A 14,118-nucleotide genomic window follows, 5' to 3' on the forward strand; every position below is an offset into this window, starting at 1 on the left:
TATACTTATATTTAAAAAGTTGTAGAAAAATATTTTAGAAGATACGAAATAAACATATAAAATTATATATTTATGGCATTCAGCATTGTGGAATTATTATAATTACATAAAACTTCATTATTAAAATTCTTTATTATTCTACAAAAAACTTAAAACAACTAATATAAGATATTATAAACATATTAATAATCAAATTTATCTAATTTATATAAAAATATATTAATATAAAACAGTAATATTAATATTAATATTAATTATTATATTCGATAAAAATTAATATACAAATTATTATGAAATACTGATGCTAACATATTAATATTAATTATTACATTAAATGTACTAAGTAAATATTAATAATTAGTCATCAAAATGTTAATGTTTATAACATATATGGATATGTATATTAAATTTAATATCTCATATATATACACACACACGCACGCATGCACGCACGCACACACACACGTGCATAATAAACATTATGTAAATATAATTAATTATGTTTATATAGGTATTAAAACTAATAATATAAGAGCTAATTTAACGTTAAATACTTTTAAATTGTAATTCTATATAACTAGAATAATCAAGAAAATAATTAATATTAAATTGACATATAAGTAATTATACAAATAAATAATAAATATGTAAAACATTAAAAATATGTAAGAAATTATTTTAAATATTTATGCTATATTATTGAAGATTTAATAAATAATGTGTGTTTTACAATTGCAGTTGTTAATATACGTGTTGCAGTTGCATCTGTTATAATTCAATTAAGACTGGGCTTTTCGGACAAATTTTCCGAAAATATTCCAGCTGGTCCGATATCTTATGATTACGTATTTTGATCGTGTGTACAATATATTCCAAACGTAATGGTGATATGTGTAATGTTTTCATGAAATTATACCATAAAAAACTTACCTTTTTAAAAAAAGGTAAAAAGAAGCGCCAAGTTTACGTGCCATGTAAAAAAGTGTTATAGAAAAAACAGTGTGTTTTAAAGTACTGTAAACTTCTGTTGTAAAATTAATATTAAAAAAAAATAATTATATCAAAAAGTTGCGCCGAATAAATAAAAATTTATACAAAAAATTGAAAATTAAAAACTTATGCGAAAATTAAAAATTAATACCCCGAGTAGAAAAATTTTCGGGAAAAACTTTTCACTTTCCAGAAGCCAGTCAGTTTTTACTGGCTAGGATTAATTAGACAGTAACTGTTCAAAAACTGACCAAATAAATACTGACTATTGTTTCATGGCCAGTTACTGACCACAAACTAGGCTTGAAAAATGATGGGTAAATATTGGGCAATTTCTGTTTAGAAAAAACTCTGAAAATACTGAGCATAGTTTCTTGGCTAGTTCTTGGTTAGAAACTAAACATGAAAAATGATTGGTAAATTTTGGATAGTTTCTGCCCAACAAAAACTCTGAAAAAACTGGGCATAATTTTTTGGCTAGTTTTTAATCAGAAATTAGATATGAAAAATGATAGGTAAATATTAGGCAGTTTCTGTCCAGTAAAAACTCGAAAAATAATGACCTGTGTTTCTTGATCAGTTTCTGACCAGAAACTGGCAAATAAAAATAGTAAGTAAATGTTGGGCAGTTTCTGCCCAGAAAAAAATTGGAAAACACTGGCCAGTGTTTCTTGGCCATTTCCTGATCAGAAACAAGAAAAAAATATGATAATAAATTTTGATAAGAAAGATTTATAATGATAAAAGCAGAAAATATAAATTTAAGTAATAGATGTTTAGATTTTTTTTCAATATTAATCTTCCGTCTCATATAGGTTTTTAAGACATAAAAGTACTAAAGAGAGGGTTGCCCCGAGTAAATAAGTTATACATATTTTTGAAAATTGTATACATATATATAATTGCATTTATTTGTCTCAAATATTAAGGGAACAATAATATTAGAAACAATTATAATAAATAATAATTATTATTTTATATTATAACGCAATCAATTTAATTTAATTTTGCAGTTATTTAATAGTTCCTTCACCTACCGCTATGTGATGTATTTTCTCGCAATCAAATTTCTGTTAAAAATAGATATAAAGTCTGCAAGTCGTGGATAAAAGATCAAAAGTATATTTTTCTATCAGTTTAATTTTTGATATCTGACAAGTCTAACATGAGAATATTAAACTTATTAGAATCAATAGGATATACATGAAAAATTATCCATTTACTTTCTATTTAAAGCATAAAGCAGAATTTAATTCTCATATAAATTATATCTTAAATTTTATAAATTATATAAATTTAATTATTTTTACAATTTATTGTATTAATTTAATTAATAGATTAAATTGAACATTTAATTGCTATGTGAGATATAACTACATACAATATAATATGTTATACATTAAATATCATATTTATGAAAAAAAAAAAAATAAAATAAAGATTAAAAATTATAAAATTTTAATATAAATTATTACTTAGAATTAGTCAGAAACTATCTAGAAAACGATAAAATAACTAGTTATAATTAGTTAAAAACTGATCACAAACTGATAAAAAATTGCTTATAAAATAGTCAAAGATTGCTGAGAAAATGGACAGAAACTGATAAAAAACTAGCCAAAAAATTATCAGAAACTGGTTAGAAACTGACTAGTTTTACTGTCTAGTTATTGGCGAACCAAGCGTCGCCCAAACTTGTCAGTTTCTGGCCAGTTTGACTGGCTAAAAACTAGCTAGTAACCAGAATTCCTGGCCAGTTATTGGCTAGAAACTGGATGAATTTCTACCCACAACATAAAATAAAAGTAAAAAAATCCTTGAATGCGAACTCACAGTCGCATAAGTCCCTAAGATCATCAGGAGGGTTACACTCACCCATGCAAAATTGGTATTCGTTATTTTCTTCCTGCTGCGTTGGATTCTTATTTCTGTTGACGGAAATAACTGGCTCATCTTTTTCATCCTCTGCGGGTTTGTTATCTTCTTCTTTAACAAGTTGTTTATCTTCTTCTTCTTCTTTCTCTTTATCCGCTTGGTCGTCATTTTCCGATTCTTCATCGCCATCTATAGCTATCTCGTCTACTGAAACTTGTTCTATAAACTGTTTTTGCAACTCTGCACTGGGATGAAGGAATCTTAAATCTGGATCAGGTTCTTGCGTAGATTTGATAGTGTTCGGGTAGCAAGAGTCAAGTTTTCCTGGCGAGTACAACTTAGTATCGTTGAACAACTCTTGGTGAATTTCACATATGATGTCCATATCGAGAGGTGAATCTGAGATCGTGGTGAGGATGTCGTTCGCCAGTTCCTTCACCAAGAAGTCCATCTTCCCACCATCGTTTAAGCTGATAGTATTCGGGCTCAAGGGTGTTAAAGCTTCACAATAACATCCCAAGTTCGCTACGAGCGACGACCTCAGAGCGAAACAATTAACTTCCAAGGAAATTGACAACTCGGGATTGCACAGTTTCAAGCAGTTGCTGGCAAGAACCCACGCCTGATGCTCTTGGCTGTCAGACTGAAGCTTGCAGTCCACCTTGGGATATCGAGGAAATAGGACCGGATCCCGCTCTCGTTCGGACTCGGTCTCTGCTCCGGGGTTGCAGATGAGAGCGCAGGCGTCCACCACGAGAGGCTGCAGCATGCTTGCGGCGTGGCCCACCAACGCCAACAGAAACACCCAGCAGAATGTAGGCGTCATCTGAAAATGATGGCTAATCATAGACCTTATAGATATGGACTGGCAATTGCCTATAGTTTCTGTAAGCAGCAGCGTCCGGAGGAGGTTAGACAGAGAAACATACTACTCTCTCTTTTGCATCAATGGTATTTCCGGACACTTGTAGAATGAGATAGTACTGTAAGATACCACAAGTAAATAAATAATTATAAAAATTTAAATAAATGTACGCAAAATAAATGAAAAATATATGTAAAAATATAACGAAGGGCCATATTCTTACGATAGGCGATATGCTCCCTAGAATATATACGGCAGTGAAAATGTATGTGTGAGTGGGGATGTACGGGAGAGTGAGCGAAGAGAGCGAAGAGAGTCGTGCTCCGAAAGCAGGTAGCGTTGAACGTGCGTATGAATTGGTGCTGGAAAAAGTATTGGAGAATTGGTGTGAGTGATCGGATCGTTGCGAGATTATTGAACAGAGACTGTGGCCTGTGTCATATAAATAATAAAGACAATAATTAATTCTGACATTAAATCAAATTATTAAACAAATATCATTTTATTTTGTTCACTCTCTGCCTGAATCTTACAGTACTTTCTCTCTCTCCGAGTGTCCGGAAATACCATTGGTGCAAAAGAGAAGTAGTATGTTTCTTTCTCTGACCCTCTCCGGACAAGGTCTGCTTTAAGTATCGCCAGTCCACATCTATAAGGTCTTTGTGGCTAAAATCAATACTCTGAAGGGGATGTGGGACTCTGCGTCCCGAGCGCGTCGGAAGGGATCGGCGCATACACGGCTAAGGAGGATACCCTGGAGTTTGACCGCACTTTCGCATATTCGAGAAGGACGAGACAAGATTCTGTAGGCCGTTGTGTAAAATAAAGATAGAATACGGAAGAAGAAACAATTTCGCGTTATGTGTAGGATTTTTCATATAATTAACGTTTGTAGATGTGCATGTGTGTGCGTATCGAACGTATAAATTTAGAGTCGAATTTTATTTTACACAGAGCATCCTGATTTCGCGAATATTATATTATAATAGGGAATAATTTCACTCTCTTGATCGATGATTATCGTTTTATAAAAAATGTTCTTAAAATATAATTAATTTTTTAAGAATTTTTCACGTTTTACTCACTTTGAAAGAAAAAAAAGACACTTTTCTTCGAGTTATAAACCCTCTTGTTTGCAGTAGAATTTTATAGAAATGTTTAGAAAATTCACAATAGGACAATCTTGAGACGATTTTATCAGTCTTGATTTCACTTTGAAAATTTTGTCGAACTAACTTTCTTCTACACTTCACATCGAGGTCTCAAACGCAAGTGTCCATCCCGGCACACCGGCAGATGGTTTTCCAATATTAAGTAGGGCCGTCTTTAGCGTTGACAGAGCCCGACGCAACGATATATATTTGGCATTTTCTTTCTATTTTCATCTGTAACGATTAACTTTTTTTGTACACATATTCTTCAACGAACAAGAGAAAAAAATTTCATTGTTTTTAATTCAATAGTTTAGTATCTCCTCTCCATACTCAAGAGGATGATCAAGCTTCGTCCCCTGAAATTCAACTGAATTTTAAATATGTTATTATATCCCTCCTACTAATACTCGGTACAATAACTCGTGCCAATGCGCATTAGTTTACGAGATATAATTTTTTAAAGTCGGCCATGTGGGTAATCTATCGAGTCGGTAAACCAAGTTTTCAGCAGTTAGAGTGGCCGTGCATGTAAGGTTGAGCGGTTACAACGCTGGAGGTCTCGAATTCGAGACCTGCTTTTTTCTAATTTTCTTTTCTTATTTACAACAAAAGGAATAACTTTATTTTTATTTACAGAAATTGTTGAAATGATCTACCATTAACTGAAACTCACGTTTCCATTCATCTAATTATCGAATTTTTTCTTTCGACTAATACTTAGCGATCCCGGAAAAAAGGATCGAGATTGTTGTGTTTTAAATTCTGAAGTGTTGCCTCGTGCAAATCACTCGATTAATTTTATTAAACACCTTAATTAATAAAAAAAGTACAAATCATGGTAAAAACGATCAAAACTTTGAAAGTATTTATTCTTTGAAATTGATAATTAAATGAGTCGTAACTCCTGAGAAAAGCATTTTTAGATTAATGTTTTTAAGAACTTTTTTCATTCTTATGACAAGTTCAATCCAATTCTTGATTATGGCCAAGTATTTCAAGACTACCTTGTAAATTAATGCATAAAATTATTATTTTATATATATAAAATATGGTACACATAAGAAATAATAAATTATATAGTTTTGCGTACGCGTGCGTATGCCTATCTACATATGTGCATTTAAAATTTATGCAATAATTGTTATTCTGTAATAATACACTTATGTGATTCTTATTTAATATTGATGTGATTGTGTGTAATATGATTCTTAACTTAATGCTATTTATTTATACAAATTAAATCATTTGTTAAAATTTAATTCATAAAATAAAATGCATATTATTTAACTTTCCTCTTTACGTTATTTATTATATTATTAGAGCTTTTATTCAATACCTTATTTTATATCAACAATTACATACTTATGAAGAAATAATAGAACGGTAACATAAGAAAGCAATTTATATTTTTTTATAACTATCCCTCTATTATTTCTTCATAAGTACACATATAATTATTGATATAAAATAAGAAAATGAATGAAAGCTAATAATATAATAAATAATATGAAGAGAATAGCTCATAGCATTCGTAATTGTGCTATGAGTTATAAAATTCTTATGACTTTTTCTTTATTATTACTTACCTACATTAAAACTGAACCTAGGTGTCAAATCAAAACTGCCAAAACTGATACCTAACGACATCATTCATGGAACGACATCAACGCTGTCTTGCAATGAATGCTCGAAGTGTACATTTTCTGGTACATGCGCACTGAGAAGGTCGACGACGACCAAACTTGATCAATTTTTTATAAAAAAACAAACTTCACATTATAATATATCCGTTTATAAAGCACATAGAAAAAAAATAAAGGCACTTTTATTATATGTATAATTTGAACTTAATTTATTGCTTGAGCGTAGTAAGAACTCGATCGCTTCAGCCGTTATTGCGTATCAGAAATATATGATACCCTCAACTGTTCGACTCCCGTGTAATACACACGGCATGCCTCGCAGTCGCTACGCAAAGCTACGCTTATTAAACTTGGCGCGAGACACTACCGTGTCTCTTGATTAGAAAACAAACCTGGTCGACGATATACGTTTCGAGAAACAAAATGAAGCCCTCGTTTAACCACCAGTGAGACAAATGAAGCGAATCGAAGAGATAACCATACCATTGAGATATTATAACATTTGCTATTGAGCGCATCGTTACAAATTTATGCGCAGGAAGATGTAATTTCTCGTTGTGGATAATATCAGCTTCACTGAAAATTATTCGTAAATAATATGATTATATCGAAACATTTTGCTATAAACTTGCATAGTTTGCTTGTGTAAAAATTAAATATGTTTTACCAATATTTCAAAAGCACAATTCATGTATTGTTAAACATAATTAAAATTTTAATTAGGGTAAGAATAGATTAATTAAACTTTGTTAAAAAAAAAGTTGTTGGTTCTTTATAACAATTTATTATATGTATTAATTATATGTAATTATTTTATATAACTTTATTTTTTTCTTTCTCAAAATCGAAATAAGTATGGTAATTTTATTTTCCAATATTTTTGTTATCATATTTATTTCTTGAAATGACAAAATAAATCTTCTAGCGATTTTTCGATTAATATATAAAAATTATAGAACTTGTACTTATACAATGAGTTCAATAATAAGAATAAAAACGAATATTTTTAACATAAAAACTCAAAATTGTATTAAATCGTTAATAATATTTGAATTCTTTGTTTGATATAATAACGAAACAATTTCTCTATCATTTGTTTATTAAATATAAATTTATGTTTATTATGTATGTTTATTAAATATAAATAATTTGTATATGTTTATGTTTATTAAATATAAATGTAAGTTATTCGGTAATTGTATTATAGTAAATATATCTATGTGTTATTTTATAGCTTTATTTATTATAATTGCTTATAAAAATTACTTGATCGTCGATAAAAGTACATATTTCGGAATTATATAAAATATACTTCTCTCTTAATTGTTAGAATAAATAAATAACTAGATAAAAAAAATTATAAATCTTTATTTGATTAAGCCATCAGATGTAACGATAGAAGTAGAAAAATGCATATCTTTAAATTTTTTAATTTCAAAAATAATAATATAATATATTAAACATATATTCATATATGTTTACAATTATATTTCTGGAATATATATATATGTATTACTTGTAAATAACCAGAGTACCCCAGGTCCGCCAAATTTTGTTCTTGAAATTCGGAACGGCGACATAATCCACTTTTGTTGCATTTTTCAGGATATTCCATTCGTTTCCTAAACGCAAAGTTATCATTGTAGCAACGTATAGACCGAATTTCACGTAGGGTGCGAAATACGGTCTGCATTACGTTCTGATGACAGTCTCTTTCGAATCAAAAACAGGGAGTCGGATGCAGACCGTGAACTTCATATATCAAAATTGCTTCGTCGTTTGGAGATATTTTAGGTGTCGTTTGGAAATGAGTAATTTCACGTTGTTGCATTGTCGTATCATTGGCTCTAAAGTCGTATTCTCGTGCCAGCATATTCAATAAAGCTTTGTATCCACTGTCATGTTCCACAGAAATGTTAAAAGTAGCACTTAATTCCGGCTCGTCCAAACATGGAAATAATTCTCTGGACTGTTCGCGGCTGGTTTATTATCGCAATTATCCACATATCACATTTTAATGACATGCTTTAGAGAATGACAACTTTTTAGCAATTACTGGTACAATAATTATTAAGGAAGCATTGTAGAAGTATTGTACCAGGGCAATATATAAATAATATATTAAAAATAACGGATCACCATCGTCCGATTAATCTACGCGAGATATGTAAATTCAACTTACTTGCTTTTTAATCCCCTCTTATGTTTTTCATAATTTCTTCTTCGTATTTTTAAAATGGCTCGTTCTCGGCTCAGGAAAATCCTAGCGAGCTCGGATTTTTGGCATATGAAAATATTAGAGTGACAACAGCTTTTTTTCCACCTTTTTTTTTCCAGCTGGCGAGAATTCACAACAGAACGTATAAATTACTTTATAAGGGGATTGGCTTCGCGGAATTGTTTTTTCCGCATTACTAGTTTAAGTATTTAGCAGCACACATTTCCTTGATGATCCCACAGTCAGTGCGCATTGGTATTCGTAATTTTCTTCCTGCTGCGTTGGATTCTTATTTCTGTTGACGGAAATAACTGGCTCATCTTTTTCATCCTCTGCGGGTTTGTTATCTTCTTCTTTAACAAGTTGTTTATCTTCTTCTTCTTCTTTCTCTTTATCCGCTTGGTCGTCATTTTCCGATTCTTCATCGCCATCTATAGCTATCTCGTCTACTGAAACTTGTTCTATAAACTGTTTTTGCAACTGGGATGAAGGAATCTTAAATCAGAATCAGGTTCTTGCGTAGATTTGATAGTGTTCGGGTAGCAAGAGTCAAGTTTTCCTGGCGAGTACAACTTAGTATCGTTGAACAACTCTTGGTGAATTTCACATATGATGTCCATATCGAGAGGTGAATCTGAGATCGTGGTGAGGATGTCGTTCGCCAGTTCCTTCACCAAGAAGTCCATCTTCCCACCATCGTTTAAGCTGATAGTATTCGGGCTCAAGGGTGTTAAAGCTTCACAATAACATCCCAAGTTCGCTACGAGCGACGACCTCAGAGCGAAACAATTAACTTCCAAGGAAATTGACAACTCGGGATTGCACAGTTTCAAGCAGTTGCTGGCAAGAACCCACGCCTGATGCTCTTGGCTGTCAGACTGAAGCTTGCAGTCCACCTTGGGATATCGAGGAAATAGGACCGGATCCCGCTCTCGTTCGGACTCGGTCTCTGCTCCGGGGTTGCAGATGAGAGCGCAGGCGTCCACCACGAGAGGCTGCAGCATGCTTGCGGCGTGGCCCACCAACGCCAACAGAAACACCCAGCAGAATGTAGGCGTCATCTGAAAATGATGGCTAATCATAGACCTTATAGATATGGACTGGCAATTGCCTATAGTTTCTGTAAGCAGCAGCGTCCGGAGGAGGTTAGACAGAGAAACATACTACTCTCTCTTTTGCATCAATGGTATTTCCGGACACTTGTAGAATGAGATAGTACTGTAAGATACCACAAGTAAATAAATAATTATAAAAATTTAAATAAATGTACGCAAAATAAATGAAAAATATATGTAAAAATATAACGAAGGGCCATATTCTTACGATAGGCGATATGCTCCCTAGAATATATACGGCAGTGAAAATGTATGTGTGAGTGGGGATGTACGGGAGAGTGAGCGAAGAGAGCGAAGAGAGTCATGCTCCGAAAGCAGGTAGCGTTGAACGTGCGTATGAATTGGTGCTGGAAAAAGTATTGGAGAATTGGTGTGAGTGATCGGATCGTTGCGAGATTATTGAACAGAGACTGTGGCCTGTGTCATATAAATAATAAAGACAATAATTAATTCTGACATTAAATCAAATTATTAAACAAATATCATTTTATTTTGTTCACTCTCTGCCTGAATCTTACAGTACTTTCTCTCTCTCCGAGTGTCCGGAAATACCATTGGTGCAAAAGAGAAGTAGTATATGTTTCTTTCTCTGACCCTCTCCGGACAAGGTCTGCTTTAAGTATCGCCAGTCTATAAGGTCTTTGTGGCTAAAATCAATACTCTGAAGGGGATGTGGGACTCAGCGTCCCGAGCGCGTCGGAAGGGATCGGCGCATACACAGCTAAGGAGGATACCCTGGAGTTTGACCGCACTTTCGCATATTCGAGAAGGACGAGACAAGATTCGGTAGGCCGTTGTGTAAAATAAAGATAGAATACGGAAGAAGAAACAATTTCGCGTTATGTGTAGGATTTTTCATATAATTAACATTTGTAGATGTGCATGTGTGTGCGTATCGAACGTATAAATTTAGAGTCGAATTTTATTTTACACAGAGCATCCTGATTTCGCGAATATTATATTATAATAGGGAATAATTTCACTCTCTTGATCGATGATTATCGTTTTATAAAAAATGTTCTTAAAATATAATTAATTTTTTAAGAATTTTTCACGTTTTACTCACTTTGAAAGAAAAAAAGACACTTTTCTTCGAGTTATAAAGCCTCTTGTTTGCAGTAGAATTTTATAGAAATGTTTAGAAAATTCACAATAGGACAATCTTGAGACGATTTTATCAATCTTGATTTCACTTTGAAAATTTTGTCGAACTAACTTTCTTCTACACTTCACATCGAGGTCTCAAACGCAAGTGTCCATCCCGGCACACCGGCAGATGGTTTTCCAATATTAAGTAGGGCCGTCTTTAGCGTTGACAGAGCCCGACGCAACGATATATATTTGGCATTTTCTTTCTATTTTCATCTGTAACGATTAACTTTTTTTGTACACATATTCTTCAACGAACAAGAGAAAAAAATTTCATTGTTTTTAATTCAATAGTTTAGTATCTCCTCTCCATACTCAAGAGGATGATCAAGCTTCGTCCCCTGAAATTCAACTGAATTTTAAATATGTTATTATATCCCTCCTATTAATACTCGGTACAATAACTCGTGCCAATGCGCATTAGTTTACGAGATATAATTTTTTAAAGTCGGCCATGTGGGTAATCTATCGAGTCGGTAAACCAAGTTTTCAGCAGTTAGAGTGGCCGTGCATGTAAGGTTGAGCGGTTACAACGCTGGAGGTCTCGAATTCGAGACCTGCTTTTTTCTAATTTTCTTTTCTTATTTACAACAAAAGGAATAACTTTATTTTTATTTACAGAAATTGTTGAAATGATCTACCATTAACTGAAACTCACGTTTCCATTCATCTAATTATCGAATTTTTTCTTTCGACTAATACTTAGCGATCCCGGAAAAAAGGATCGAGATTGTTGTGTTTTAAATTCTGAAGTGTTGCCTCGTGCAAATCACTCGATTAATTTTATTAAACACCTTAATTAATAAAAAAAGTACAAATCATGGTAAAAACGATCAAAACTTTGAAAGTATTTATTCTTTGAAATTGATAATTAAATGAGTCGTAACTCCTGAGAAAAGCATTTTTAGATTAATGTTTTTAAGAACTTTTTTCATTCTTATGACAAGTTCAATCCAATTCTTGATTATGGCCAAGTATTTCAAGACTACCTTGTAAATTAATGCATAAAATTATTATTTTATATATATAAAATATGGTACACATAAGAAATAATAAATTATATAGTTTTGCGTACGCGTGCGTATGCCTATCTACATATGTGCATTTAAAATTTATGCAATAATTGTTATTCTGTAATAATACACTTATGTGATTCTTATTTAATATTGATGTGATTGTGTGTAATATGATTCTTAACTTAATGCTATTTATTTATACAAATTAAATCATTTGTTAAAATTTAATTCATAAAATAAAATGCATATTATTTAACTTTCCTCTTTACGTTATTTATTATATTATTAGAGCTTTTATTCAATACCTTATTTTATATCAACAATTACATACTTATGAAGAAATAATAGAACGGTAACATAAGAAAGCAATTTATATTTTTTTATAACTATCCCTCTATTATTTCTTCATAAGTACACATATAATTATTGATATAAAATAAGAAAATGAATGAAAGCTAATAATATAATAAATAATATGAAGAGAATAGCTCATAGCATTCGTAATTGTGCTATGAGTTATAAAATTCTTATGACTTTTTCTTTATTATTACTTACCTACATTAAAACTGAACCTAGGTGTCAAATCAAAACTGCCAAAACTGATACCTAATGACATCATTCATGGAACGACATCAACGCTGTCTTGCAATGAATGCTCGAAGTGTACATTTTCTGGTACATGCGCACTGAGAAGGTCGACGACGACCAAACTTGATCAATTTTTTATAAAAAAACAAACTTCACATTATAATATATCCGTTTATAAAGCACATAGAAAAAAAATAAAGGCACTTTTATTATATGTATAATTTGAACTTAATCTATTGATTGAGCGTAGTAAGAACTCGATCGCTTCAGCCGTTATTGCGTATCAGAAATATATGATACCCTCAACTGTCCGACTTCCGTATAATACACACGGCACGCCACGCAAAGCTACCCTTATTAAACTTGGCGCGAGACACTACGTGTCTCTTAATTGCACAATATTATACATATATTTAAAAAGTTGTAGAAGAATACTTTCGAAGATACGAAATAAACATATAAAATTATATATTTATGGCATTCAGCATTTTGGAATAATTATAATTTCATAAAATTTCAAAATTAAATTTTTTTATTATTTTCCAGAAAAATGTAAACAATATATAATATTATAAACATATTAATACTCAAATACTAGTTTTCATATAAATTAATGTAAAACAGTAATGCTAATATTAATATTAACTATTACATTAAAACAAAAATTAATATAAACTAATATACATATAGCTAATATATTAATATTAACTATTACATTAAATGTACTGAGTTAATATTAAGAATAAGTCATCAAAATGTTAATGTTTATAACTTATATATTCATGTATATTAAATTTAATATCTTATATTTATTTTAGTACACATCTCAGTATTAATATTTAATAAGTCGTTATATAATGAATATACGAAAAATCATATCCACACACACACATATATATATATACATATATGTAAGTATAATAAACATTACGAAAGTATTATTAATGCTTATATAAATATTAAACTGTTACAAATATTAAGTATGATTAATTAATAATATAAGAACTTATTTAACGTTAAATATACATTTAAAATATAATGCATTATAACTAAAAACAATCAAGAAAATTATTAAAATCAAATTGACATATAAGTTATATATAGAATTAAATAATAAATATATATAAAACATTATAAACATGTAAGAAATTATTTTAAATATCTATGTTATATTTTTGAAGATTTAATAAATAATGGGTGTTTTATAATTGTAACTGTTAATGTATGTGTGTTGCACAGTTGCACCTATAATAATTCAATAAACCTAGGGCTTCTGATACAAATTATAAAGAAATTCTAGCTGGTTAAATATCTTACGACTACGTATTTTGATCGTGCTTGTAATATGTTCCAAACGTAATGGTGGTATATGTAATGTTGTCACGAATTTATATATCTGAAATAAATATTATTTTAAATTTGATATTTATCAATCAATAATTTCGTAATTATAATAAAAAACAAATGCAAGATTTTCAAACAGTAAGCATAAGTAATTATATCGA

At 30.8% G+C, this 14,118-nt stretch overlaps 2 protein-coding genes across 3 annotated transcripts; both read right to left on the reverse strand.

The window, feature by feature from the left end:
• Window positions 1-363: 363 nt before the first annotated feature.
• On the reverse strand, window positions 364-5,064 carry LOC145945335 (uncharacterized). Its single transcript, XM_083054268.1, has 2 exons — window positions 4,816-5,064; window positions 364-3,691 (listed from the first exon to the last, which is right to left on the reverse strand). Exon 2 carries the CDS (start codon window positions 3,689-3,691, stop codon window positions 2,774-2,776), a length of 918 nt encoding a protein of 305 aa, XP_082910394.1. The 5' UTR covers window positions 4,816-5,064; the 3' UTR covers window positions 364-2,773.
• A 2,629-nt stretch (window positions 5,065-7,693) lies between these two features.
• Window positions 7,694-11,176, reverse strand: LOC145945365 (uncharacterized). 2 transcript variants are annotated; one of them, XM_083054326.1, is made up of 2 exons: window positions 10,927-11,176; window positions 7,694-9,806 (listed from the first exon to the last, which is right to left on the reverse strand). In XM_083054326.1, the coding sequence occupies exon 2, from the start codon at window positions 9,804-9,806 to the stop codon at window positions 9,207-9,209; it is 600 nt and encodes a 199-aa protein (XP_082910452.1). In that variant the 5' UTR covers window positions 10,927-11,176; the 3' UTR covers window positions 7,694-9,206. The 2 variants fall into 2 exon arrangements, 1 of the variants encoding a protein (XP_082910452.1); XR_014426840.1 differs by lacking the exon at window positions 10,927-11,176 and having other exon boundaries at window positions 7,695-8,149; window positions 8,710-10,350.
• Between the last annotated feature and the right edge of the window lie 2,942 nt (window positions 11,177-14,118).

Source organism: Prenolepis imparis, unplaced genomic scaffold, assembly GCF_030444845.1.
Source record: "Prenolepis imparis isolate NDT839.2.m4 unplaced genomic scaffold, iyPreImpa1.0 SCAF_14, whole genome shotgun sequence".
NCBI lineage: Eukaryota > Metazoa > Arthropoda > Insecta > Hymenoptera > Formicidae > Prenolepis > Prenolepis imparis.